Source organism: Atractosteus spatula, chromosome 28 (assembly GCF_055471065.1).
Source record: "Atractosteus spatula isolate fAtrSpa1 chromosome 28, fAtrSpa1.hap1, whole genome shotgun sequence".
Lineage (NCBI taxonomy): Eukaryota > Metazoa > Chordata > Actinopteri > Semionotiformes > Lepisosteidae > Atractosteus > Atractosteus spatula.
The window spans coordinates 4,194,331-4,218,061 of NC_142733.1; the positions used below are offsets into that span (position 1 = coordinate 4,194,331).

The 23,731-nt window shown below is 44.9% G+C and overlaps 1 protein-coding gene across 1 annotated transcript in view; it reads left to right on the forward strand.

The window, feature by feature from the left end:
* Positions 1–223: 223 nt before the first annotated feature.
* stk11 (serine/threonine kinase 11) overlaps positions 224–23,731 on the forward strand; it is a 44,183-nt gene continuing 20,675 nt past the window's right edge. Inside the window, exons 1-8 of the mRNA XM_088907789.1 lie at positions 224–677; positions 1,215–2,329; positions 11,977–12,060; positions 16,379–16,468; positions 16,810–16,942; positions 17,341–17,477; positions 17,902–18,029; positions 21,204–21,261. Of these exons, the coding sequence (XP_088763915.1) occupies positions 2,040–2,329; positions 11,977–12,060; positions 16,379–16,468; positions 16,810–16,942; positions 17,341–17,477; positions 17,902–18,029; positions 21,204–21,261 (920 nt within the window). The 5' untranslated portion in view covers positions 224–677; positions 1,215–2,039. The remainder of the gene's footprint in view (positions 678–1,214; positions 2,330–11,976; positions 12,061–16,378; positions 16,469–16,809; positions 16,943–17,340; positions 17,478–17,901; positions 18,030–21,203; positions 21,262–23,731) is intronic.

The window sequence follows — 23,731 nt, forward strand, 5'->3', positions numbered from 1 at the left end:
CGGCCAAACAAAATACAGTATAGCAGCCTAGCTTCCCTCTCACACACAGGCGATGGAAAGTTGCGTTGAGCGATGGAGGGAATCGACCAATCAGCTTTTGACGCTCGATGGTTCCGCCTCTCCAGGGGACCGTGTTGGGAAGTGATTGACACGACGTGTAGCCAATAAGTGCGCACGCAAATGGTTGCCATATTGACGCGCTGACGTAAGGGGCTGGCGTTTCGGTCTTGAGCGAGGGGGGAGATAAACAAGATGGCGACAGCCTGACGGCGGCTGCAAATTTAAGAGGTTCAAAACCTATCCTTTTTACACCGACACGGATACACGTCAGGAAAAGTGAATACGTAAATTAACATACATCAGCGAAGCGCTGCATGCCGGATTTTTGGAGGCCGAGGAAGAGATGCCAGCGACGGGACGTCCATAAAGTGATATATTAGGAGTAGCAGTCGTACTACTAATTCGGTCTCTCTGGATTGTACTTGACATCGTATCTGCTGGACTTCAGCTTTGGTGACTAGAAGGAGGGTCTCCAGTCTGCCGGTACTTTTCCAGAAACAAACACATTTAAAAAAATAAATAAAGGCAGGACAGGCGTCTGGAGATGAAAGAGTTAAGCAGAGGATAAGCCGGGCACGGAGTGCCGGGGGGCTGGTGCGTTTTATTACGCCGAGCAGGTAAGAGACGAAGGTTTTCATAATTAATATAAACAAGTCAAGTGTAGTATTCAAGCAGAGAGATCCGAGGCCGTGCTGCCTCGATAAAACGAGCGATTTTTATTTTTTGAAGCGGTGAAGTAGAAGAGTGCAGTTTGGCCGTCAGCGTAGGTTCCCATCTACTGATCGCGGGTAACGGGCGACAGATTTCTGTTTGTGTTTGATTTTTTTTTTTGCATCAGCCAGCGCTGTAAAACTGTAGCATTGCTGCACGGGTTGGCTAATTTATTTGTTGTTGGTGGGGTTTTTTTGTTCAAATAAAGCCAGAATAGGTCGAGAACACTAATATCTTGGAGCTAGCGCGGTGTCGTTTGTGCTAGCGTCCGTTTACAATCTGTAATGTGCCTTTTGGCTGCAGATGACACGTAGATGCATTGCCGTTGTTTTTATTTTGTTATATCAATGCATGTGCAATGTTATTCTTAACATAGTCTTGAATTAGCTTCGCGAACTGCCTTGCGTGTATCATTGATCTGAAATATTTTTCTTGCATTACAGATACCGGATCTTCGTTTGCTGCAGCTGACTAAGGACTAATTTTAACTCTTTGATAATAGTGTGCTGGGGATCCTAAGGATATGAAACCAGCAGGGGGATAGGGAGTCAAGTCTTCGGGAAAATTTCCCTTAAAAAAGCAGTACCAAAGAAGATCTCGCTTGTTACAGGTGTGAAGAAGAGGGGGAGGGGGGGGGAGGACACATTTTCTGCCCGTTGGATGACGTCGGTGTCCACGGACTGGGGGCTCCTTGGCTGACGGTGGATTTGCGCCCCGATGCCAGCAGGAGCCAAACACCAGGGACTGTCATCGAGTTAGGATCTCCACGCTCCTCCACCTCCACCATCACGGACAAAAGGAAGCAAAAACCGGCTACGTTTCTCTCGCTGGTTTTGTGAAGCAGCGGGGTGTGATGTGAAGGGGCACCACCAGCCCCTCAGTCCAACTCTCGCGTCCGAAGGATCGTATTATAATCTGGTCTTTTTCCCCCTAAAGTATATGTGAAAGCCCCCCCCCTCCTCCTCCTCTGCATCCGTGTGTGTAACGGGAACGCCAGTCCGGGCTATGCTGCCTCATAGCTGAGCTCTGGCCCCTCCACCCCCAGTCTGGTTCTCCTTGGAATTCCCGAACTCTCGGAAGTCTTATCCACTGGGTGCTGTAGCTTTCTTGTTCCACACTTCTCGCTTGGAGAAAACGGAGGGATTTCAGGAGTAAGTAGCTCTTCCCTTCCTCCAGCACCTCCTCCCCCCTCCCCCCTCCCCTCTCCCTGGGCCCACCTCCTCCTCCTCCTCCCCCCTCCCCAACTCCGCAACCCCTGAGCTGCGACGATGAGCATGGACGAGCTGCAGCGCCTGTCCCTCGACTACCTGGCAGAGCCCGAGCTCATGGGCATGGACACCTTCATCCACCGCATCGACTCCACGGAGGTCATCTACCAGCCCCGGCGCAAGCGGGCCAAGCTCATCGGCAAGTACCTGATGGGGGACCTGCTGGGCGAGGGCTCCTACGGCAAGGTGAAGGAGATGCTGGACTCGGAGACGCTGTGCCGCCGGGCGGTGAAGATCCTGAAGAAGAAGAAGCTGAGGAGGATCCCCAACGGGGAGGCCAATGTCAAAAAGTAAGTCCCGGCTCCTGGCCCTGGACCCTCGTCTTTTGGGGTGGTTCTGAGCCACCCTCTGTCTGCTTCTAAGAAAAGACCACGGGGCTGTCTTCATTTTGCTGGACCCCCCATGGACCATGGACCATGGACCATGGACCATGGACCATGGACCATGGACCATGGACCATGGACCATGGACCATGGACCACCCATGGGTGGGGTATGGGCAGCCAACGTGGATGTCCGGGCGAGGCAGACCCGTTGAGTGCCGGTGACCTGTGGCCAGTTGTGTACCCGTGAGTATGCGAGAGTCAGCCGTCTGAAGCTGCCAAAAGCCTGGGTGGTCTTGAAAAGTGTCACTCCGGTCGTTGACTTGTAAGACTATAATTACAGTGATCCCTCGGCCTTAAGGACTAATAGGGAGGAGTGTATATATATAGGAGAACAGGGAAGTCCATTACTGCCGAATATCCCTTTTTTTTCAGCCTAAAAACATGCTATTACTGCATAATACAAAATGTATATTTCTCATGTGTGTGCTCTGGAAGTTTTGACTTATTTAACAAGGGCAGTCAACACAGTAAAAATTGTTTCCATGCCTTTTTCAATCGTGAACGCACGAGCTCTTTATTTCATGTTGTAAATATAGCGTATAAATTTTGCTAAAGCATACGGAACACAAACACCCATTGTAAACAGTTGACCTATCCTTATCCTGTATTCTGGAATTTTAAACCTATGTAGTATTTATTTCTACCTTGTTTTATGTGTGGTATTTCTGATTATGCAGACAGAATTCCCCTGGAGTTGAGCTTGTCTGTTAAACCGAGGGTTGACTGTAATGGGAGAGTAATGCTGTAGTTTCTGTCCAGATAGCATCAGTCCGTTCGAGGGGGTGAAAGTCGAGGGAGGTCTGTTTGTCAGGAGTACTTGTCTGGGGCCTCAAGAGCGATTGTGGAAAGACATGACACTGCATTTGCTTAAAAACCCAACTTAAACGGGTGCAAACTGAACTGCATTTTGTTTCTCCCCCGACTTTCATGGGTTTTGCTTGTGAGCAGCCTTTCTCTGTTTATGGCCATTTAAAACGGCAACACACACACACACAGACACACGGATGGGCTGAGCTGGCCCTGTTTGGCAGCCGCCCCTTCTCCAGGGGGTGTCCGAGGGCGCGGTCTGCTCAGGGCGGGTTCTCTGCCGAGTCCGGCGGCGAGTCTTTGCGCGGAAGACCACCCCTCGCCTTACCTACACGTGGGAGAGATGCTGCTTTTATATTGCTACCAAAAACCTCCAGAAATGCAAGAGCAGCAGACCTTTATTAAGCAGGATAGGCACCTAAAAATAAACACATTATATATTTTTAGCACAGCTTGGTAGGACGCTGAAAGTGAGGGTAAGAGGCGATGTGTGGCAGTTTTGTATTTTTTAGGGGCTGTGGGGGTTCTGGAGGGGAGGAGGGGGCAGAGTTCTTTCCTTTTGGAATGGGATGGAAAGACTGGAGGAGCATGGGGGAGTGTAGGATGAGCCCCAGGGCAGCAGGTCTGGGAAGCGGGTCCGAAGGTGGACAGTGGCGTGTAGGGAGGGGAGTGATTACCAGTTTGTTGCTGGCACACTTATAGTGGTGGGGTTTTTTTTTTTAAAGAAATGATGCGCGGAGATTGTTGTTCAGGGGAAGGAAACCGTTCCGGTCATCCAAATGCAGTTCAGCGACGGTGGCGTAGTGCTGTGCAGTTCTACTAGGTCTGCAATGTTGGTCTGCTTTTCCTTTTCCGGGGACTTTGGCTTTCTCTGCACAGGAAGGGTCCCAGAGCCCTTGTGCAGTATGAGCTCTGGGGAATGCTGTGCCGAGACAGAGGTGCCTTTTCCTATTTTCTTCTTTTCACCACAGTGGAAATAAATAACCGGTGGGGAAGGGGGGGGGGCTCCCATTAGTGTACAACGGTGCATGAAAATGTGGCCCCCTCCCTTATTGCCCTCCTCCATGCAAAACGAAACCCTCACGACGCAGGCGCCCCTACAGAGCGTTCTCTGTCTTTCTCTCTTTTTTTTTTAGTGATATTTCGGAAAATGAAGTTTAAAAGGACGGATGGGAAGTGAAATGCAGGTGCCTGCTTATCACGCCTGCGCTCGTGCGTTTCTGTGTCGGGAGCCTCCCCTGCTTCCCAGACGGGAAAAGTCTTCCCGCGGATCGAGGCACTCCTGCTGCCCTGCCGTGTGGCTCAGGAATAAACGGGGTGAAAGTTGCACCTGCAGAGAACAAATGCTGGCACAGGATGTCTGCACCTGCATGCCTGCAGTCTTAAAGTCAGAGTGAGATTGCAGGAGCCACCTGTGTGGATTATGTGTTTTTAATTGGGGGGGGGAAACCTCCTGGGAAGTGCAGGAATGCCATGTGCGCTTGTCATATACTGTCTACAGCCTCAGGCCTCATTCAGTGCCACAGGTGAATACAGTTGGGCAGAGGAAGTGCAGACAAAGGGCACTGGAAGGGCACATTATGGCATTGCCTGCGATTTGCTTCAATGCTTCTTCACAGCCCTGTCCTTCTGCGCTTCTGAGACTGTCCACTGCTCCCTCTGCTTCAGGTATGTGCGTCCCATGCTGCAGTTTTTTTTGCAGACAGAACGGCTGTGCCCGTCCCGATTTAGAAAATCTTACCGGTGAAAAAGCAGTCCTGTCCTGACAACTGGTTGATGTGCCGAAAGGCAAAAGTGCATCTGAACGTATAGTGCGTTACGTGGATAAAGGCATTTTGATATCCTGCTGTTAAATCTGACCTTAAAACCCCAGACAAGCGGCACAGGTATTAATCATGCATAAAAGCTGGGGCTTCAATGCTGCGTTAATTTTTCGGTGCGAGCTGTAAGTCATTTGTGGTGTTGGAGTGTTGCTGGCAGACTGCGCAGCTCTGACTTGTCACAGTTCTTCAGATCCAAGTTGCTTGTTTGTGTAAGAAGCACAGTGCCTCTCAGCTGTCCTGTGCATTTATTTAGGTTGTACTTGTGTGATGATCGAAGGTTCTGTGTTGCTTTTAGCTCTTCTGTGCTCTCACTGCGAAGCCTGCTGTAGCATGAAACATTGCAAAGCCCTTTGCAATGAATTGAACTTGATTGATTGGTTTTTCTGGCAGTGTGTGAGCAAACTAGAAACTGTTAGAGACTGATTGCCTCACTCTAGAGTAAACATCTGGTGTTGAGCCATCTCCTTGGTATAGGTCCCTCCCACCAGAGAATAGGGTTCCAGCTTAGTTTTTTTTTAACTTGCAATGAATTTATGTCAGTGGTTCCCATACTGAGGTTCATTGAGTTAGAAAAGCATTATTTTTTTGCCTCTTGAGGGGGGGAAGAAAGGAATATGCAGCATTTTTTGGTTTACTGTATGCAAAAGATGTACAGTGGTTTTGCTAACTGCTTTGAATACACATCTGAAGGGGTTTGACTATGGTAAGCATGCTTTGCATTTTATTTACAGCCTCTGTTTGCTATGTTTTCAAATTGGGGCTGGGGAGGACGAAGCTGAAAGAAAAAAGGGCAATCCAGGGCCTCAGTCATGAGATACTTTTGACTAGACAGATGCTCACACACAATTGCTAAAGCCTTGTCAGTGAGGTCACTCATTTATAATAGTTTACTTTTCTTATATTTTGCTTATGCACTGTATATATAAACCTCTGATTTTGAGGTTTGACTGTTATGATGAAGTGATAGACAGAATTTATTTGCACAGAACTGCCATTTCCTAACAAGACTATAACCAACAGACAGGACTGTGTGGTTCTCTTCATCGTGGTACATTTATAGTGGATCTGACATTCCTCCTGTTCTGACAACAGTTGCTGATTTTTGGATGTTGGCAACTAGAATCGGTAATACCCGTTCAAGTTGATCATATAAGCGACCAATGTTTTAAAATTGTGCCATTTCTGGTAAGGTAAAACTTGTATGGTCTTCAAATTAATACCTGCAATGATATCAGAACAGTAGCAGAGGAGAGAATGTCATTTGATACATTAACTTGTTTGGTTGTTAGTAGCTTATTGTTCTGAGCCAGTGAAGGACATAACTTTGATCCCAGGAATGTGTTTGACTCTGCTCTGCACTGATTACAAAGTTGTTATATATTCTTTGCAACATATTGAACAAAGTTGTGCATAATATTCTACATGTGGAATTGCTAGTGCTTTGCACAATATTGCCATAATATTCCTTCTTCCCCAGATTGGCGTTTGTTAACACTCCTATCTTCTCGACAAAATGTTTTTCATAAGTAGCTGCTCCTATCTTATAGTTCGTTCTTGTATCATTCTGCCCTGGTCTGCATTGAATGTCATCTAATATACTAGGTGTTTGTGGAGTCCTGTTTTTGTGTTTTTGAATTTCCTTCTGTTGCTTCTACAGTGCTTGCTAATGCTTCTGTTTCAGAATCATCTGTGAACTTGACAAGTCTGGTAACTCTTACCAGAGTCTTCTATTTGCACGTGAACTTGAGGATTTCAATCTACAACTTCTGAAAGTTTTAAAAACCCAAATTCCTTTATCTGTACTGCTGTGGTTTTCATATACACACCTTTTTACTGTAGCAATGTTAAAGGTTGTGGACAGAGGAGCATGTGATTAAATATTAATAGTAATTCTGCTACAAACTGAATGATCATGGCAGGTATGAAATTTCAAGCATCATTTCAAATGTCATGCGAGAGTGTTTAGGAGTTTGTCTTGTGAATTGATGTTCTACAATTTAAGAAACTGACAGTGCAGTTTCAGAATACGGTTCAGTTAGAATGATGTAAAATTATTTAGGGCAATAAAAACAGAATAGGTAATAGGAATAGTTTAAACTGAGCAAATAGGGTAAGCATATGCCATGGATTTACAGTCACGATCGTTTTCCTGCAGCTGAATTAAGAATTATAACTTTGACTTGTGTCTTGAAGTGTGAAGCTTAGGATATGACCATATACTAAGACGGTCATAACCTGGAAGCTTGATCATATCTCTTCCTCTTAAAGGAGACTGCAGATTCTTCACTGAGTAGCAGATGTTTTTTTCCTCTACCTTAATAGAGTATCTGCATTTTTAATCACACAGTGCAGTTTAATTATTGTCTAGTGAGGCTGAGCCTGGAGCAGTGGCTAAAAATAGTGGAGTGAACTCTTGTTAATACCACATTTTATGCAAAGAATGTCTTCTTCATCACTGCGATTTTAGTCTGCTAGGCACTCTGTTTACCACATTGCCAAGCTGCAGACTTGCTGTTGGCTCCATTGCATTTCAATCCCTCTCGGTTGTTTCGTATTTGTTAATATAATGCGCCGCAGAGCGCGCAGTGTTTGTCCATCTGCCATGTCGCTGTATCGCTTTGCAAAGCAATCGCGCAAGGAAAGAATGCATTAAAGCAGAAAATGACAGATTCCAAGCACTGAAATTACAAGATCAAAACCCCAAAACGCAGGGAAAACCGTAATTCGGTAATCCGGCCAAATTAAAGTAATAACAATCATGGCTTGACTTGCTCAGTGCTGTCACTGTTCTGTAGGCTGACAAAGTCAAGGTCTTCTTTTAGGTTGGGGAAAGAATTTTTTGTGAAGTAGCAAGAAATGGTTTTGCGGCTTGGCCTGGGTCCTGTGGCTTGAGAACAAGAGGTTCTCCGTGCTGACTCTTCCTGAAAGAGCACTGCCTTCACAGAACCGGAGTGATGCTCACCACCGTTTTCCAATGGGAGACCCACTTGTCTGATGGATGTGGACGCGATGCTACAGCGAGGCCCTTGGGGGTGGGGGGGTGGGGTTGCAGTCTTGCTCCTTTGTTCTGATCCGGCTGCAGGCCGCTCCGGTGCCGAGGCAACACCAACAGGCGGCGCCGGGACAGACGGGCGACGTCGTGCCAAAACCCAGGAGCCACAGGTCCCGGCTTCCTTGATGCTGCTGGCTCTGGACCTTCATTATATAGTGGGCCTGGTGTTCCCCTGGGTGGCTGTGGTTGTGAACTGCTTGAAAGCATGTCGTTAAGGTTGTATCAGTTTATACAGAAATACGTGTTCCAGAAGTATTCAACTGGGCGACGTCTTGGTTAAGAGAAAGAAAAGCAAATTAACAGGGACTTGAGAACTGTTTTTTTTTATTTTATTCTTGGTGCCTGGTTGGTTAATGAGCAGCAGTGTCTCTCTGTTCCCTCCTGGAGGGGTTCTGTTATCACTGCTTCCATGGGCTTCCTCTCTCGCAGGGCTCTCCACTGCCAGTTTCCACTTTGCACGCTCCCTCCCCTGCATCATGAGAACCTCTCCTAAAAAGGGCTTGGTTTAGCTTTACTAGCTCTCCCTTCATTCAGAATATTTTGCCGCATTCCTCTCCAGCATAGGCTGCCCAAACTAGCTGGATTAAGGAGTGGCGGGGCTTTGTGACGGAGGTGTTGCATAACTCCCCCCCGTGCTGTCCTGGCTTGTACTTGCTTTTGGAATGTCAGGAAGCCAGACTTCACCTTGTGGCCTTAAAGCTGAGAAATAGGGTCAGTGGAAGTCGTACGTAGGGGTTGGGGTTTTCTTTTGCATTCTATAACCGAAATGGGCTGCGATCAGGTACGGTCCTTACAGAAGCCAACGAGTGAACCTACTGTATAAGGAAGCAGGTGGCTGCATTCCTCTTCTCCAAATTAGTCCTGTTCAGCACCGTAAAGCACGGCTGCTTGTTAACTGAATGAATGTGCTGCGGCTGTAGGGCGGAAGGTAACCCACGCATTTCACACAGGCTGTTGGTCCTCGAAAGGCACCTAGTCATGCTGTATTGGCGCTAGCCATTACAAGGCAGAATCCTTCATGAGCTAGAGGTATGAGGTGGCTTCCTCCGGTCAGCTAGCGTGGGGGGGGCTCTTTGTAACCATTTCCGTCTTCGAGCTTTCTCACTTGCTGCCTGATGCTTCTTAGGATAATGGTGCCTAAACTAATGTCCTAGAAGCCCTTGCTCCGTATAATCACTCCCTGCAATGCAAGTCGATGTGTATGTATACGGTACTTAATGGGGAGTAGTGGTTAGACATGGGGCTGGTGGGTTTGCTCTGTGATGGGGTGAGCAGCGAGACAGTCAGGTGCGACTCTGGAGGACAGGCGGCGCTCCTCCGGATCGAGAGGAGCCGGTTGAGGCATCGGTGAGGATGCCCCCCCCCCCCAGGCTCCTCCTGCTGGAGGTGTGCCAGGCACGATCCTGTGGGAAGAGACCCTGGGACAGGCCCAGGACAGGCTGCAGGGATTATCTCTCTGGAATGCCTGTCTACTCTGGAATGGGGGGTCTGGTGTGCCCTGCTCAGGCTGTCACTCCACCACCACGTCACTCAGTTAGAAAATGGGGGGGGGGATGATTAGGGCTGTGCACTCGTAACTGGAAGGCTGTGGGTTCAGATCCCAGGGGGGACACTGTTGTGGTACTCCTGAGTCATGTGTGTCACTCAGATTGCCCAGTGATATTAATGAGTGCAAATGTAAGTTGCTTTGCCAGACGGACTAGATGGGCTTCTTCTCGTTTGTAATGTTTATGTACCTCGGTCAAAGTGTTGGCCGACTTAATACCTTGTGTGGATTTTATTAGCTGTTTTGCCTGTTAAGAGCTAAGTTGTGGATTTGTATATTTCTTTAGCTATTTTCAAGAGATGTTGGTCCAGTTGCTGCAGCTTTTAAGACGCTATCGTGTCCATACTTTTAATTTCTTGCGTGAAACAGGCTGGTGCTGATCTTGGTGCAAATTCAAGCAGGGGTTTAAGCAGCAGCTCAAGGGAGTTTCTGGGTTTATTAACTGTGGGTTCTTACCCTTTTGTGGCCCAGTATACTTTAAATATGACCATTATTATACTTGTGTTTTAAGATGAATAAATTGGGGTTGTTTAAAATCGGAAGCGGAGTCCAGTGACACTTAAGTATGATGATGTCTGTGAAGCATTCCTAAAGCAAAGGGGAGTCCACCCAGGCTCATACTGCTCCAAAATATAAGAGGATATTAAACTGGCTTAAAGCCACCTTAGCAAAAGCATCTCACTTGGACCTTTGCTAGTGGTTCATGATAAGATATAATATTCAGCACTGTTGTGTGTGCAAAGGCAATGCTCTTGTGGTCTGTGTGAAGCTCTTATTGATCATCCCACTGAGGCAAAATGAAAGCAATCCTGGATCAAGGTAAATCACACCTTTGCTGACTGTCTGAGTTTGTTTTAGTGCTCCCTTTTAGATTTGGAAGTGTAGCTGAATAAACATCAAAGGCGCAGTGAGGCACTGTCACAGTCTGGGGCCGGTTTCCTTCGGGAATGGTGTAGTGGGAGCAGTTCAAGGAAACCCAAAGCTCCTATGCTGGTAATTTCATGCTGCACGTGCTCGAAGGTGAGCGGGTTTCTGTCTCATCGGAGGAGCTGCAGAAACACTCGATGCATTGCGCAGCCTGTTAATTCAGAAATGGATCAGACTGCCGTGCAATGGGAGTGGTTAGCAGCAACCATGTCCGTTCAGTGACCAGTTTAGTCAAGAATCTGTGCACTCCTGCAAGAACAGTTTATTGTTATTGCTTACACTTATATAGCGCTTTTCTGGACACTCCACTCAAAGTGCTTTACAGGTAATGGGGATCCCCTCCACCACCACCAGTGTGCAGCCCCACCTGGATGACATGACATGGTTACGATATGGTGCAACGTGGGAGCTGATCAAGCCGACAGGTGTCGTAGATCAGTGCTCAGCTTTTGTATGCTTGTTCTGAACAGATCAGCCTGTCTCTTCCCCGAGGTGGCAGTCTAGTTATTTCATGTATCGTAGTGTGGCTCCAGCTTTGATAAATATGGGAGACAGATGCACCACTATCTCTGGATGCAGGCAGGGAATTGGCAGTTTATCTGTAGTTGCGGTAACAGCAGGTCATGAATCTCGGTGCCTTTCTGTTTGCTGGTCATGGGTTTACACTGCAGCCACTACCTACCCACCCAGGGGAAGTTGTGAGAAATGAAATTGTCGACCCGCACAATTGCGTGTACAGCCAGATTAGATGGCAGATAAGGTGGAAGTGGCTAGAGAAATGCAGAGTAAGGGGCTCTTATACCTGCAGTTTGCTTGCGTAACGCAGCCTAAAAGCAAACATGCAGTTCCTAGTTTGAGTTGAGTTCTAAAGTCCAGGCGTTACTGAACTAAAAATGTTGGTTGTGTTTGAAGACTCGAGAGACAGCGGATATGTTTACTGGATGCACTAGTTCAGATGTTCCAAGATGGGCAAACACAACAATCTTCACATCATGCGTTTGGGGATTGCAATATGTGGGGCTTTTGTGTCTTGAATAGAACTTTTATTAGAATGCACTCCACCTCAAGGCATATGCGATGTTACAAAGTATGGGCATATTTACTGCTTATTGTTAGTGAACCTTGGGATTCTGTGTCCATTGAATCTATATACTTTGAGTCGATCCATTTAATGTAGTTGATTCTGAGCTCTGCATAGGTCGTTTTTTGACAGCTACAGGAAGTTAATACTGCTATTTGATAGCTCCCTCTTGTGGACAGACTGCAGAATATCTGTTGTTTGTGCCTTTCCTGTACATGTATTTTAAACCTTTAACTACAGCATCAAAAACTGCCTTGTCTTATTTTTCTCTCTCATTCATGATCATTAACGTCTTTTTTTTTTCGTCCCTTTTCAGAGAGATTCAGCTGCTGCGAAGACTACGGCACAAAAATGTTATCCAGCTGGTGGATGTGCTGTATAATGAAGAGAAGCAGAAAATATATCCTTTGGATGGGAGAAAGTTTTATCATTTGTTTGTGGATTCTTTGGATCTATGAAACTGAACTTTGCCATAGTGCCAGTAAGATATGATCAGTAATCTAAGCATCGAGCAATATTCAGAATAGTTTAAAGAACAAGCAGACTGTTTAATCAAACATCTTAGTAGCTTAATATTAATATTGTTGGAATAATGGTTGGATAACCACTGCAACAGCATTTTTTATATAACAATGTGTAGGTATAGTTTTGCTTTCAGAAGGCTGAGAAACGTCCAAATTTCTTGGTGGTGCCCACCAAGCAATATCCTGTGCTTAAGCCCCAGTAGCCACTGTAGCATAAGGAGGTTGAGTCCTTCAGCTACCTTAAATCCACTTAATCCCTACCCAGTTCAGCAACACAGCCTAGAGACTGCCCGTGTCCATTCTGGATACATATTTTACTGGTTTTGCTGTACTCCTCAGTTGAGAAAAGTTTGTGGAAGTAGTTTGTGCTCATCCTTTGGAAGTGTGTTGTCATGCATCAAAAGGTATGCTAATGCAATGTGACGAGATTATTATATGAATGAAATCTGGATGGTCCGGTTTGCTACCTTGCAGCACTGGGATGCTACTTCCTGGGGTGCTATTTGCACAGTGTTTGTGTGTTCTCCCTTTTGTTCGTATGAGTTTCCTCCGAGCGCTCCGGTTTTTCCTCCCACAGTCCTGGTGTATGTTTATGCATGTCTGTCTCTGTGTGATCTGCGATAAACTAGCATCCTATACAGGTTGTATCCCACCTTGCAGGTGGGCTCTGGCTCCCCTTCGACCTAGTAGTGGATAAAGCTGTTAGCAAATGGATGAATGGATTAATGAAATCCACATTGGATAGCATTGCAGGAAAGCCTGATTGCAGCACCTTGCATTGCAGTGTTAGGTCTTTTGTTTTTTATGTTCTGCCCTTCCAGAGCTGTCAGTTCTATTGATCGCTGGGAAGCAGCTCTTAAACGAGGAGAGGTGGAGCCAGGCAGCTCCAGGCCGATGGTTTTCCAGTCCATTGGCCATTGTGCAGAGCACAGAGATAGGAAAATCTGCCAGACAGAACGGGAGCAAGCCTGTTCAAGCAGAAAACGAGGCTTAGGTGCAGCACTAATGTGTTCAGAGCTCAAGGACGAGGTGAGTGAGTAAGTGCTGTACATTTGGTCTTGTACTCATTCACAGAAGTGCCGAAGCTTTTTTGTGTGTCTTCATTCAGCAATCGAAGACCATGGAAAGTTTTTTGGTGAAGTTTTTCATATCTGCGGTATTTCAGCAGTGACCAAGTCACACAGTTTCAACATCTACCTATTTTTCCTGTGTGGCTTTACGGTACTCTGTCTTCAGTCTAATGTAGAAATGCATGGTCTTTGTGCTGGGAGGCTGCAGTTCTGCTGAATGGCCACTGTGGGCTGCTCTTAGTCTTCTGGCAAATTAAACTTCTGTCACATGGTGTAGTACAGATCCTGTTAATACAGGCACAGTTCATTTTAATCGCATTGCCTTTTTAGGACACCATAGTACTTGGAATAGTCACCTTCACAACCTCTTCAGCATTTATGGCTATATTGCTGGATTATTCAAGACAGCAGCCGTTTCACCCTGGAACTCACAGCTGGCAGCCCACTGAAGCCCAGCAGCTGTGAGCCTGGCCAGTACCTGGATGGGAGACCTCCTGGGAAAAACTAAGGTTGCTGCTGGAAGAGGTGTTAGTGGGACCAGTAGGGGGCGCTCACCCTGCGGTCTACGTGGGTCCTAATGCCCCAGTATAGTGACGGGGACACTATACTGTAAACAGGCACTGTCCTTCAGATGAGACGTAAAACCAAGGTCCTGACTCGAAAAGAGTAGGGGTGTAACCCTGGCATCCTGGCCAAATTTCCCATTGGCCCTTACCAATCATGGCCTCCTAATAATCCCCCTCTATGAACTGGCTTCATCACTCTGCTCTCCTCCCCACTGATAGCTGATGTGTGGTGAGTGTTCTGGCGCACTATGGCTGCCATCGCATCATCCAGGTGGATGCTGCACATTAGTGGTGGTGGAGGGGATCCCCATTACCTGTAAAGCACTTTGAGTGGAGTGTCCAGAAAAGCGCTATATAAGTGTAAGCTATTATTATTATTATTCATATAAGTTTTAAAAAGTAATCGGATCATACCCACTAGCCAACCACTTGCCCTTTTAGTAATAGTTTAAAACTTTTTAGTAATAGTTTAAAACTATAGTAATAGTTTTTATTGCTGGTGACTTGTTACAAAACCGCTTTTCTCATGAATAATGGGCTTAGGTGACTGCTTTATGGGATGTAATGGGCAGTGATATCTGATTAGTTAAGAAGCAGCCAGGCTGAATTGCCATCGTTTGAAGAGGATAAAAAAATATACTTCCTACAATGTACAAAGTGGTGGTCTCTTATATCGGTATTCTAGTGCCAGCTGCAGGAACACAGACGGGTGTATGGTATATTTTATATTCTGTGTCTCCATTGAAAGCAACATTTTGAGTAGGGTGGATTTCGTCAGTAACCACAAGTGACAAAGCCACTGGGTTCAAGTGAGACTTGCCTCTTTCTACCAGTCTAAGGACATACTGAAGAAAACGGAGTTCTTGCAAACTCCCAGCACCCTCTCCATCTGCAATTAAGTGACCCTGATGCTTCAGCACAGCTGTGGCCGTGCGGGAGTCATGGCGGTAATGGGGATAGTAACAAACACTCTTATTTTCCGTTGCTAAAACCTGACTTCCACCTCAAGGACTTCATCTCTTGGGCCTCTGGCGGCACTCTCCTGCACTCTCCTGCAGCCTCTTGACCCATTTCCTCTTTGTTTCTGTCATGTTTGGCCAAGACGTCTTCAATTTTTTAACACACAAAAAAAAAATCACTGCCTGGCTCTCGGGGGGGATGTTGAGGGAAGAATTTGAAATGCGGCCTCTCCAGCCTCCCCTCCTTCTCAGCCTCTTTTTTTTTTAACTCAAGAAAATTGTAACGGGTTGCTGCGTCTGGAGCAGTTGAACCAACCCCTGCAGACGTTCCTGTAACATTGCCCGTTCAGTCGATCTGCTGTGCCTCTGATTCGGTCTCAGTCACTGACTGAGCTGGCGCAGGGGGAAGAAGAACTGGGCGATTTGGTTCTTTGTTAATTTTTCCTTTTCCTTTCCGTCGTGTGAGAACGCCCCCTCCCGCGTTTTAGTTCTCAGGGTTTACTCTGCAGTCGCTGTTTCCCCCCTGCCGAGCAAATTGAAAATTGCTGCAGATGTGACGGCCTCTCACTCCGAGTGCAGGGGTTGGTCATCGTGTGTCTGTCTTTGTGTCCTTGTCCGTGTTCGGTGCTGTAAGGGTGGCTCTCTTGTTCTATATTCCTGTGGGCGCTATGGTGGGCCCTTCAGAGATGTTTCTTCCTTGTAAACTGCACATAAGGGTTTGCCCTGGAGATCTTAAAGAACAAAGCGGTAACTTCTTATTTTTTTTGACATGCCAGTTTCGTCGGACTTTCACAAGATGCAGGAATGCTTTGTCGTCGTTCTTCGTGCAGATGGTTGAATTTGAAGGTTAGAGCGGTCTGCGCCAGTGGTGACAGCGGTTTGTTCCCACCGAGCCCTCAGTGATGCAGTCAGACCCTTCATTACCTTAAAAATTAATCTGGCATGTTTGTTCCCGGGTCTAAACATTCTGGGGCTTTGACCGTTTTATTTGGAAGTTGAAATACGATCCCAAGCTTGTGACTGCAGCCAAAATGCAAGTATTCAATTGAAGCAAGATCTCCGATCGAGTAAGACTTCAGTTATCTGATGAGGGTGGGCCACTGTGAACACCAGCAGACACGTGGGTCACCAGGACCAGGGTTGTCCTGGGTTGTGAACCATCTTGCTATTGGCTGTGTTTAGACCCTTCCCACTACTACTAGCCTGGTAGTTGTAAGTAGAGCACCCACAAGCAGTGCGATTGGCGAACACATTTGGCCATGCCCCTCGGACCACCATCTACTTCATTATAATTACTTATCTATTGCACATCTGCAGTCATTGTTTCCATTCAAACATTTTACTTGTTTTACTTGTACAGTGTCTACTGTTTGTATGTTGTCTTGATGCACTGTCTGCCCTTTTGTGTTTTTCTACATTTTAACAATGGAGAGACGTTCTGTAAGTAAGAATTCCATTGTACCAGTACATGTGCCGGTTACATATGGCAATAAAGTTCAAGTAGATATCACGTCTTACAGCTGATCTGCAAACTCATTGATTTAACATATTCCTGATCATAGTTTTTACAGTATTGCTTTTCCTTAACCCTGCCTCCACGTATATGGTGATGGAGTACTGTGTCTGTGGAATGCAGGAGATGTTGGACAGCGTTCCTGAAAAGAGGTTTCCAGTGTTTCAAGCTCACGGGTGCGTGGCAGCTATTTTTTATTATTCTTGAGAAGTTTTAATTTTGTGCTTTTAAAAAAAAAAGAATAGCGGTAATCTATACGTGTTGATCACAGTTCAGTTGCATTTATTAAGATGGTAGCACTGAAGTCAAAAGGCTGCTACCAGTAAGAGCAGCATGATAAGAGAAAACGTCCTTCTTTCTGTACCCATTATATTTTCACACAGTACAAAAGTCACGGTTGGATTGGGTTCAGTCTTGGAAGTTGATTCTTTCTAAATTAATACACACTGTATGAACGCTAGTGGATACGGGCTCTGGCCATGACTTAATCTTGATTTGTTTTCTGTGTGTTTTTTAGGTATTTTTGCCAGCTAATAGATGGCTTAGAGTATTTGCACAGCCAGGGAATAGTTCATAAAGACATTAAACCAGGGAATCTGCTGCTGACAACGGATGGTGCACTAAAAATCTCCGACCTGGGGGTAGCTGAGGTAGGAACACATTTTAGTGCTTGGAAACTGGGTGCTTTTCTGCACAATGTGACTGAGACGCACAAAGACTGGTGGTGCTGAACTGTCATATATACGTCTGTTCATACTGCCTCTCCTGGAAGAATAAAACAGATGTTGCTTTTTTTGCGAGTAGTAGTTCTGTGTATTTATTTATTTTTCTTAAGTTTTAAATTCTGCATGTGGTGGTGGGGAGGGGGTGCTCAGAGGAGTATAAAATATCTTGCAGATGATTGTGATCGGCAGTTGGTGAAATCCCTTCATTTCTGTACACCCACAAATTTCAAAAGTGGGGACGTTTTTCACCAATGCAACACAAGGCACTGCAGCAGTTCCCTAGTGGCCGGAGATGATCCTGTTGTTTCCTCCTGCTGCTTCAGGCTTTACACCCTTTCGCTGAGGATGACACATGTAGGACAAGTCAGGGGTCCCCGGCCTTCCAGCCCCCCGAGATCGCCAACGGCTTGGACACTTTTTCAGGGTTCAAAGTTGACATCTGGTCCGCGGGGGTCACGCTGTAAGTATCGGGGCCCTTCATAAGATCTGTGAGGAGGAACATCTTGCTCTAAACTAATACATCTAATATAATGCTGATTGCACTTTGGTTTTGGACGTTTTAAGAGTTTTCCTTCAAAAAAACTCAAAGATCAATCAAAACGCCTTCATTCTCTGATTTTATTTTCATGTCTGTAGATTAAATGTGCACTGATTAGTACTTGTGAAAAAAGTTATAGTTTGGTCTTTGTTTCTATCTACAGTTAACCTCTGAAAGAATGGATGCACTTGGTGATGGTTTTTAGTTCCCAATTTCAGTGTGTTGAACGTGTTGTGTGCATGTACAAGATGCACATTTAAAAAAAATATTTTAAACTGAGTCACCTGTTGTATTTGTGATTTCTCAGTCATGTTAATATGAAATCTTTAAACCACTTTCTCTGCAGATATAACATTACAACCAGCCTTTATCCGTTTGAAGGAGACAACATCTATAAGCTATTTGAAAACATAGGCAAGGGAGACTACAGTATTCCTGAAGACTGTGGCCCCCTTCTGACAGATCTCCTGAGAGGTAAAGGACTTAATGGAGGCAGAAAAGATGTCGTGAGAAATGGGTTATAGTGTTGCCTTGTGCATTTTTGAGTGTTGGCCTTTTAACACTTGGACGATAGTCAGACACACTGGGCTAAATGGGGCTTGTTTTATTAATTTTGTCCTTCATTAATGCTTAATCGGGAATCAATTGTATTTCTGTAATTATGTTGACAATTTTCTAAATTGCTGTGTAGTAAAATTGAATTGGAGGCATATAGGTACAGAACACTTCTATGCATTAAAACCAGATCATAAAACTTGATACTGGATTTCTTACAGTAGTCCCACAATATAAAACCCTGAATTCTGTCCTATCCCTACACTAATTCTCCTGCAATTTCATTCATTAACATGCTAAGACAAAAGCCTATGTAAATATCTATGTATTCATTCTGATGACTAGTGCATTACTGACTTTGTCACACTGAAACGTTTGCTGCTGTAGCAAATTATTGATTTTGTTTTTCTGCTCTCGGGCAAAAAAAGATTGCTTTTCTGTAAGAATGCAGCAGATGGCACTGTGTTGACAGTATGGCGGATTGGATTGCAACAGTAATATTTCAGTTCTACCGGTGCTTTGATGTCCATTGCAACTGTTTGCAATTTTCTTTAACTTAGGCTTATTTCTTTATTGATTTTTGAAAGCTATTTTCCCAGGAAGCGGGGCAGGCATCAATACCACCTCAGCCACAATTCATGGCGCTGTGTTTTATTGATATTAACAGTATTGTAATTTCTATATGATTGTCACACTATGTCCTCACCCGTATTCTTTATTTTGGAGGTGCATGAGCAGTCCTCAAGGGCTGTGATCCGGCAGGTTGTTAAGCAGTCTTTAAGACCTGGGGCTAATTTATTGAGTTCATTGTTTATCAGTGGCTCAGGTACAACAAAGCAAGAGCTCCATTAGCTCCCAAGAGCTGGCGTTTGGTGATCTAAAGAACATAAGAATGGTCACAAAGGAGAAGTCCATTTGGACTAGCCTGTTTGATAGGCTGAATGGCCATCTCTTGTTTGTAACCTTTCTCTCCAGCACAGCTCACTGCCTTCTACAGAAGCCCTGAGGACCGAGCAGTGGTATTTTTAAATTAAAACACTGCTGCAATGTTAGCAAAAGAAGAAAAACCTTCAAGTTATAGCCATCCCTCCATGTAAGCATGCAAGGCATTCCCTGGCTGAGCTAGTTAGCTGTGTGGGTTGTTTTTTTGTAAATAAAGCAGTATTTCTTTCCTGAGGCATCTTTCTATAGAACTGAGAAATTGTGCATTGCGATATGGGTACTGATTGTGCACAAAAAAACGAGCTATTTCTGAGCACTTCAAGTTGAATTGTCAAAATCGAGTGGTACATGTTTTTTTTGGTTTTAAAAATTCAAACGGGGAACAACAATCTCCTTCTATGTTAGTTACTAAAACCGGTTTTATTCAATCACCTTAATTTATAGTGCCCTTAACCCTTTCGCCTCTGTTTGCATTTAGACAGTTTTAACAGACAAACTAAAAATACACATGCCTTCTAGAGAAATCCACAGTCCTGTTGCCTGGATTTTGGCATTTTATCTGTACCCCGCTGAGATAAAAGCTCTCTGAGAATTTTATAGTGCAGAGTGCCGATTTTCGGAGCTCGGATAAATGCCTGGTTGAAACCCCTGAGGTTTTGCCATGAGTGCAGAAAACGGTCAAAAATAAATAACCTAAACCTGTCTTTGTTCAGCAGGGGCCAAGGTTGATCAGCACATGGTGCTGTCTTTTCACATGTGATTGGCATTTGCGTTAGTCAGGGCTGTGATTGCTGCTGTTTGATCTTGAGATTTTCTCCCGGTTTTAAGTTCCATGAGCGTGCAGTGACAGATCGCCTGTCAATAGCGGTTTAACTAGACAGCTGTAATAATACAACTGTTGTAATGGTTGTTTTTTTTTTCCTCCATGAGTTTCTTTTTTTTTCTGGGCGCATTTTTTTTGCAGCTGGCAGAGGTGGAAGCAAAATCAAATTCCAAGGGGAACGAGCTACCGCTTGTTCAAATAGGGCTGCTTTTCCCTTTTTCCACACGAGTCGCTCTCCCCAAGCTGCCGGACCAGCAGCGAGCTGCGTCTCGCCTTTAACCTCAGGAGAGCCTAAGACTGCGAAATAAACCCAACAGCATTCTTGGAAGCCTTTCCATGTTGCAAATCCCAAATATCCAGAGACAAAGAAAAATGTAGCTGCGCAGTGACTGAAAACGCCTTACAGACCTTTAAAAAAAACACTTCACAATCATTGACTACTGGCAAGGCACCTCTGTTCAGTGAAAGGTTCAGGTGCCAAGTGAAACAAATTAAAATCTAAGACTGTAAAATTTCCTGGACATAAAAACTGGTTTATCTAAAAAAAACTTGATAAGTGAACAGAACTCTGAGCTTTGCATTTTTGTACAAGCATTGAGACATAAAATTGTATTGAAATCCATCTGCAACAGTGTATAGGTGTGGAGATGCATGCTGTAATGGCGAAGCTTATTGGACAAGCTGTGCATAATTTGAAGATCCGCTGGTCTGTGCCATTGCAGTGTATAAGAGCACATGCCTTAGTTAGGTCTGATTCTGGAACAGTGTATCTACGTAGGTTTTACTGATTCAGTACAAGTTTGACGCAGAGCAAATTTTATAAAGAAGCAGAAATGTGCACACAATTAATATGCGAGAGAAATTGATTTGCTGTCCAGCCCGGTATCGGAAGAATGTTTTTAAAGAAAACATTTAATGCTGAGACTTCCTGAGCCTGTGTTCCTGAAGATCCTAGTAGAGAGATTCGGAGAAGAGGGGGTTTTGTGAATGAAAACAAGCCAGTACAGGCAGGGTTGCACAATGCATGACTCATTGATCTATACATGTACAGACGTGAGGCAGAGATCAGCATCCCCCCCCCCCAAAACAACAAATGACAAAGGAAAACAATTCTCTCTAATGTCTAAAGCTCAATTAGCAACATTTTAAATAAAAGGGTGTAAGTATAATTTTAGTGAAAACTGGAAAAACAGCATGCACACAGTCCCTTTCATGACACTAAATCTTGAAAAAATATTTTGTTGTATACGTGTTATATGCATTAAAAGCAAAATGATATTAAAGCATCTTACTTCTACACAAGATTCATATTTTTCTTTTCTTTCCAGGAATGCTTGAATATGACCCTGCAAAAAGGTTTTCAATACAACACATCAGACAGCACAAGTGAGTAACCAGCTGTACTTTTTTTTTAAAGGAAAGGTTTTGTCCCTGTACGTAAATGTACATGCGTCACCACATGAGGTGTTTCTTATTGAAAATCGCAAAGATTCCCAAGATGGTGAAAAGGATGATGCTAATTTTAGTTTTTCTGCTATAACCTACTAATTCAAAAATTGCAATCACTCGTGTGTGTATTTGCATAATTTAATTGCCCACACTCGATTGAAAGATGGGGGGGTCTGCACTTACTTTCACTCAAGCTCTTCCAAATCACAGTATCACCAATTTCCTGATTGTTTTATTTTAGTCATGGCTCCAGTGGGGATGAGAGTGAATCATTTAGTGGTGGAGCAGAGAACACTAAGCTCTGCTGACGTTTTTCCTTCACCCCAGAATGGATGCTGTAATGAGGGTTTTATATATGTGTCAGCGGGGGGGGGCTGTTATTTCCAGTTTTGGTTTTGCGAGCTGACAGTCTGGGTACTTCCAGTACACGTGAGACACGAGAGAGGTCAATCTAAACAGGAGGGGAGGAACGGGCATCTTTCAGATTTTGGGATGTAGGTGGGTCCTGTGTGCTGTGTTTTGGCAGTTTTTGCATCCGTGTAAGATTAAGTTGAGCTCCTGAAAGTACAGATCTCAGTGGCATTCTGGAGACGCTGTGTAAATAGACGTAATCAGTTCCCAGTATGAAAACCCTCACCTGCAGGGTCTCAAGTCACAACTTGTTTTACATGCAGTTCACTGATTGGGGAAGCTCAGACCTGGCTGCTGCTGTAAGTGGTGTTGTTGACCAGTAGGTGGCGCAATACCCTCATTGAATTGCCAATTTAATGCCACAGTATGGCGATTGTGCTAGCGGAGGTCCTTTGGATGAGCTATTGAGCTAAGGTCCTTGTTGCATAGCTATAGAAGATCCCATGGTGTTCTGGCTGAATTTCACCCTTTGCTTGTATAATATGGCCTCCCTAAAGTTCCCCCTTTCATGTGGAGAAGAATTTTCTCACTCCTGTACCTGATTGCACCTCAGTGGTAAATGAAGTGTACCGACTAAATAAGTACAAAAGTCTTTATGATCTTGTGGGACAAAATATAAAAATGAAGGGAGTTATTCATAAGAAGTGGCCAGCACCCATATCACTCTGCAGCTCACAACTGGCAACCCACTGAAGCGAAGCGGGTGTGAGCCTGGTCAGTACCTGGATGGGAGACCTCCCAGGAAAAACTAGGTTGCTGCTGGAAGAGGTGTTAGTGGGGCCAGCAGGGGGCGCTCACCCTGCAGTCTGTGAGTCTTAATGTGCCAGTATAGTGACGGGGACACTATACTGTAAACAGGCGCCGTCCTTCAGATGAGTCGTAAAACTGAGGTCCTGACTCTCTGTGGTCATTTAAAATCCAAGGGTGTTTCTCAAAAAGAGTAGGGGTGTAACCCCGCCGTCCTGGCCAAATTTCCCATTGGCCCTTACCAGTCATGGCCTCCTAATAATCCCCATCTCTGAACTGGCTTCATCACTCTGTTCTCCTCCCCACTGATAACTGATGTGTGGTGAGCGTTCTGGCGCGCTAAGGCTGCTGTCGCATCATCCAGGTGGGGCTGCACACTGGTGGTGTTGAAGGGGAGTCCCCATTGCCTGTAAAGCGCTTTGAGTGGAGTGTCCAGAAAAGCGCTATTTAAGTGTAAGCAATTATTATTAAATATTAGTTGTGCCCAGGTTTCCTTATGTGGGCTGTGCACGAACTGGTGAATGGGTTACGGCTGAGACATGGAAACATGTCTCCCCTCCCCTCACTCTTTCTGGGCATCAGTGGGCATGACTTGTTGTCAGGGAGAGCAGAGTCACTCCTCCTGCAGTGTGCTCTGGTCTTCAGACTGTGAGGTTATCATTTCTTCTTGTCGGGAATGTCAAAAGATCTCCGTTTTTTTCCAAAGTTCGCAAAGCTTTTTCCTCTTCTTTGTCTCGTCTTTGAAGGCTCACTTGAAGACAAGCAGACGGTTAAACTGTAAAATAAACCAAACTGATTCTTTCTGCGCTTGGAAAGCACTGTTAAATGATGGGCTTGGTGCTCTATTCAGAATGAAATTAATGACGTCCCCAGTGGCTGCCAGATTAGCATTTCAAGCTGCTTTCATGTGGACACAGTGTTTTGTGTGTTTGTATTTGGAGTTTAGAAGTACACATGGGAGACTAACATTTAAACATTAATGGCTGCAGCAAAAAAAACTGAGGATAAGGATTTTAAAGCCCAATTATTATGGGTAATTTCATATTTAAGGTGTTTTGAATTGAAAGGTAATTGTGCTTTTTTCAAAAGGCTGCAGTGGGTTTAAATGGATTCTGTAGACACATAATGAACACACTTCCAACAAAAGTGCACAAATTGCCTTGAAGATGTTAAGCCATCATCAAATCTTGTTAAATATTCTTTCACGACAACGTGAAAGATAACGGGGATTTCCAAGACGAGTTAATGC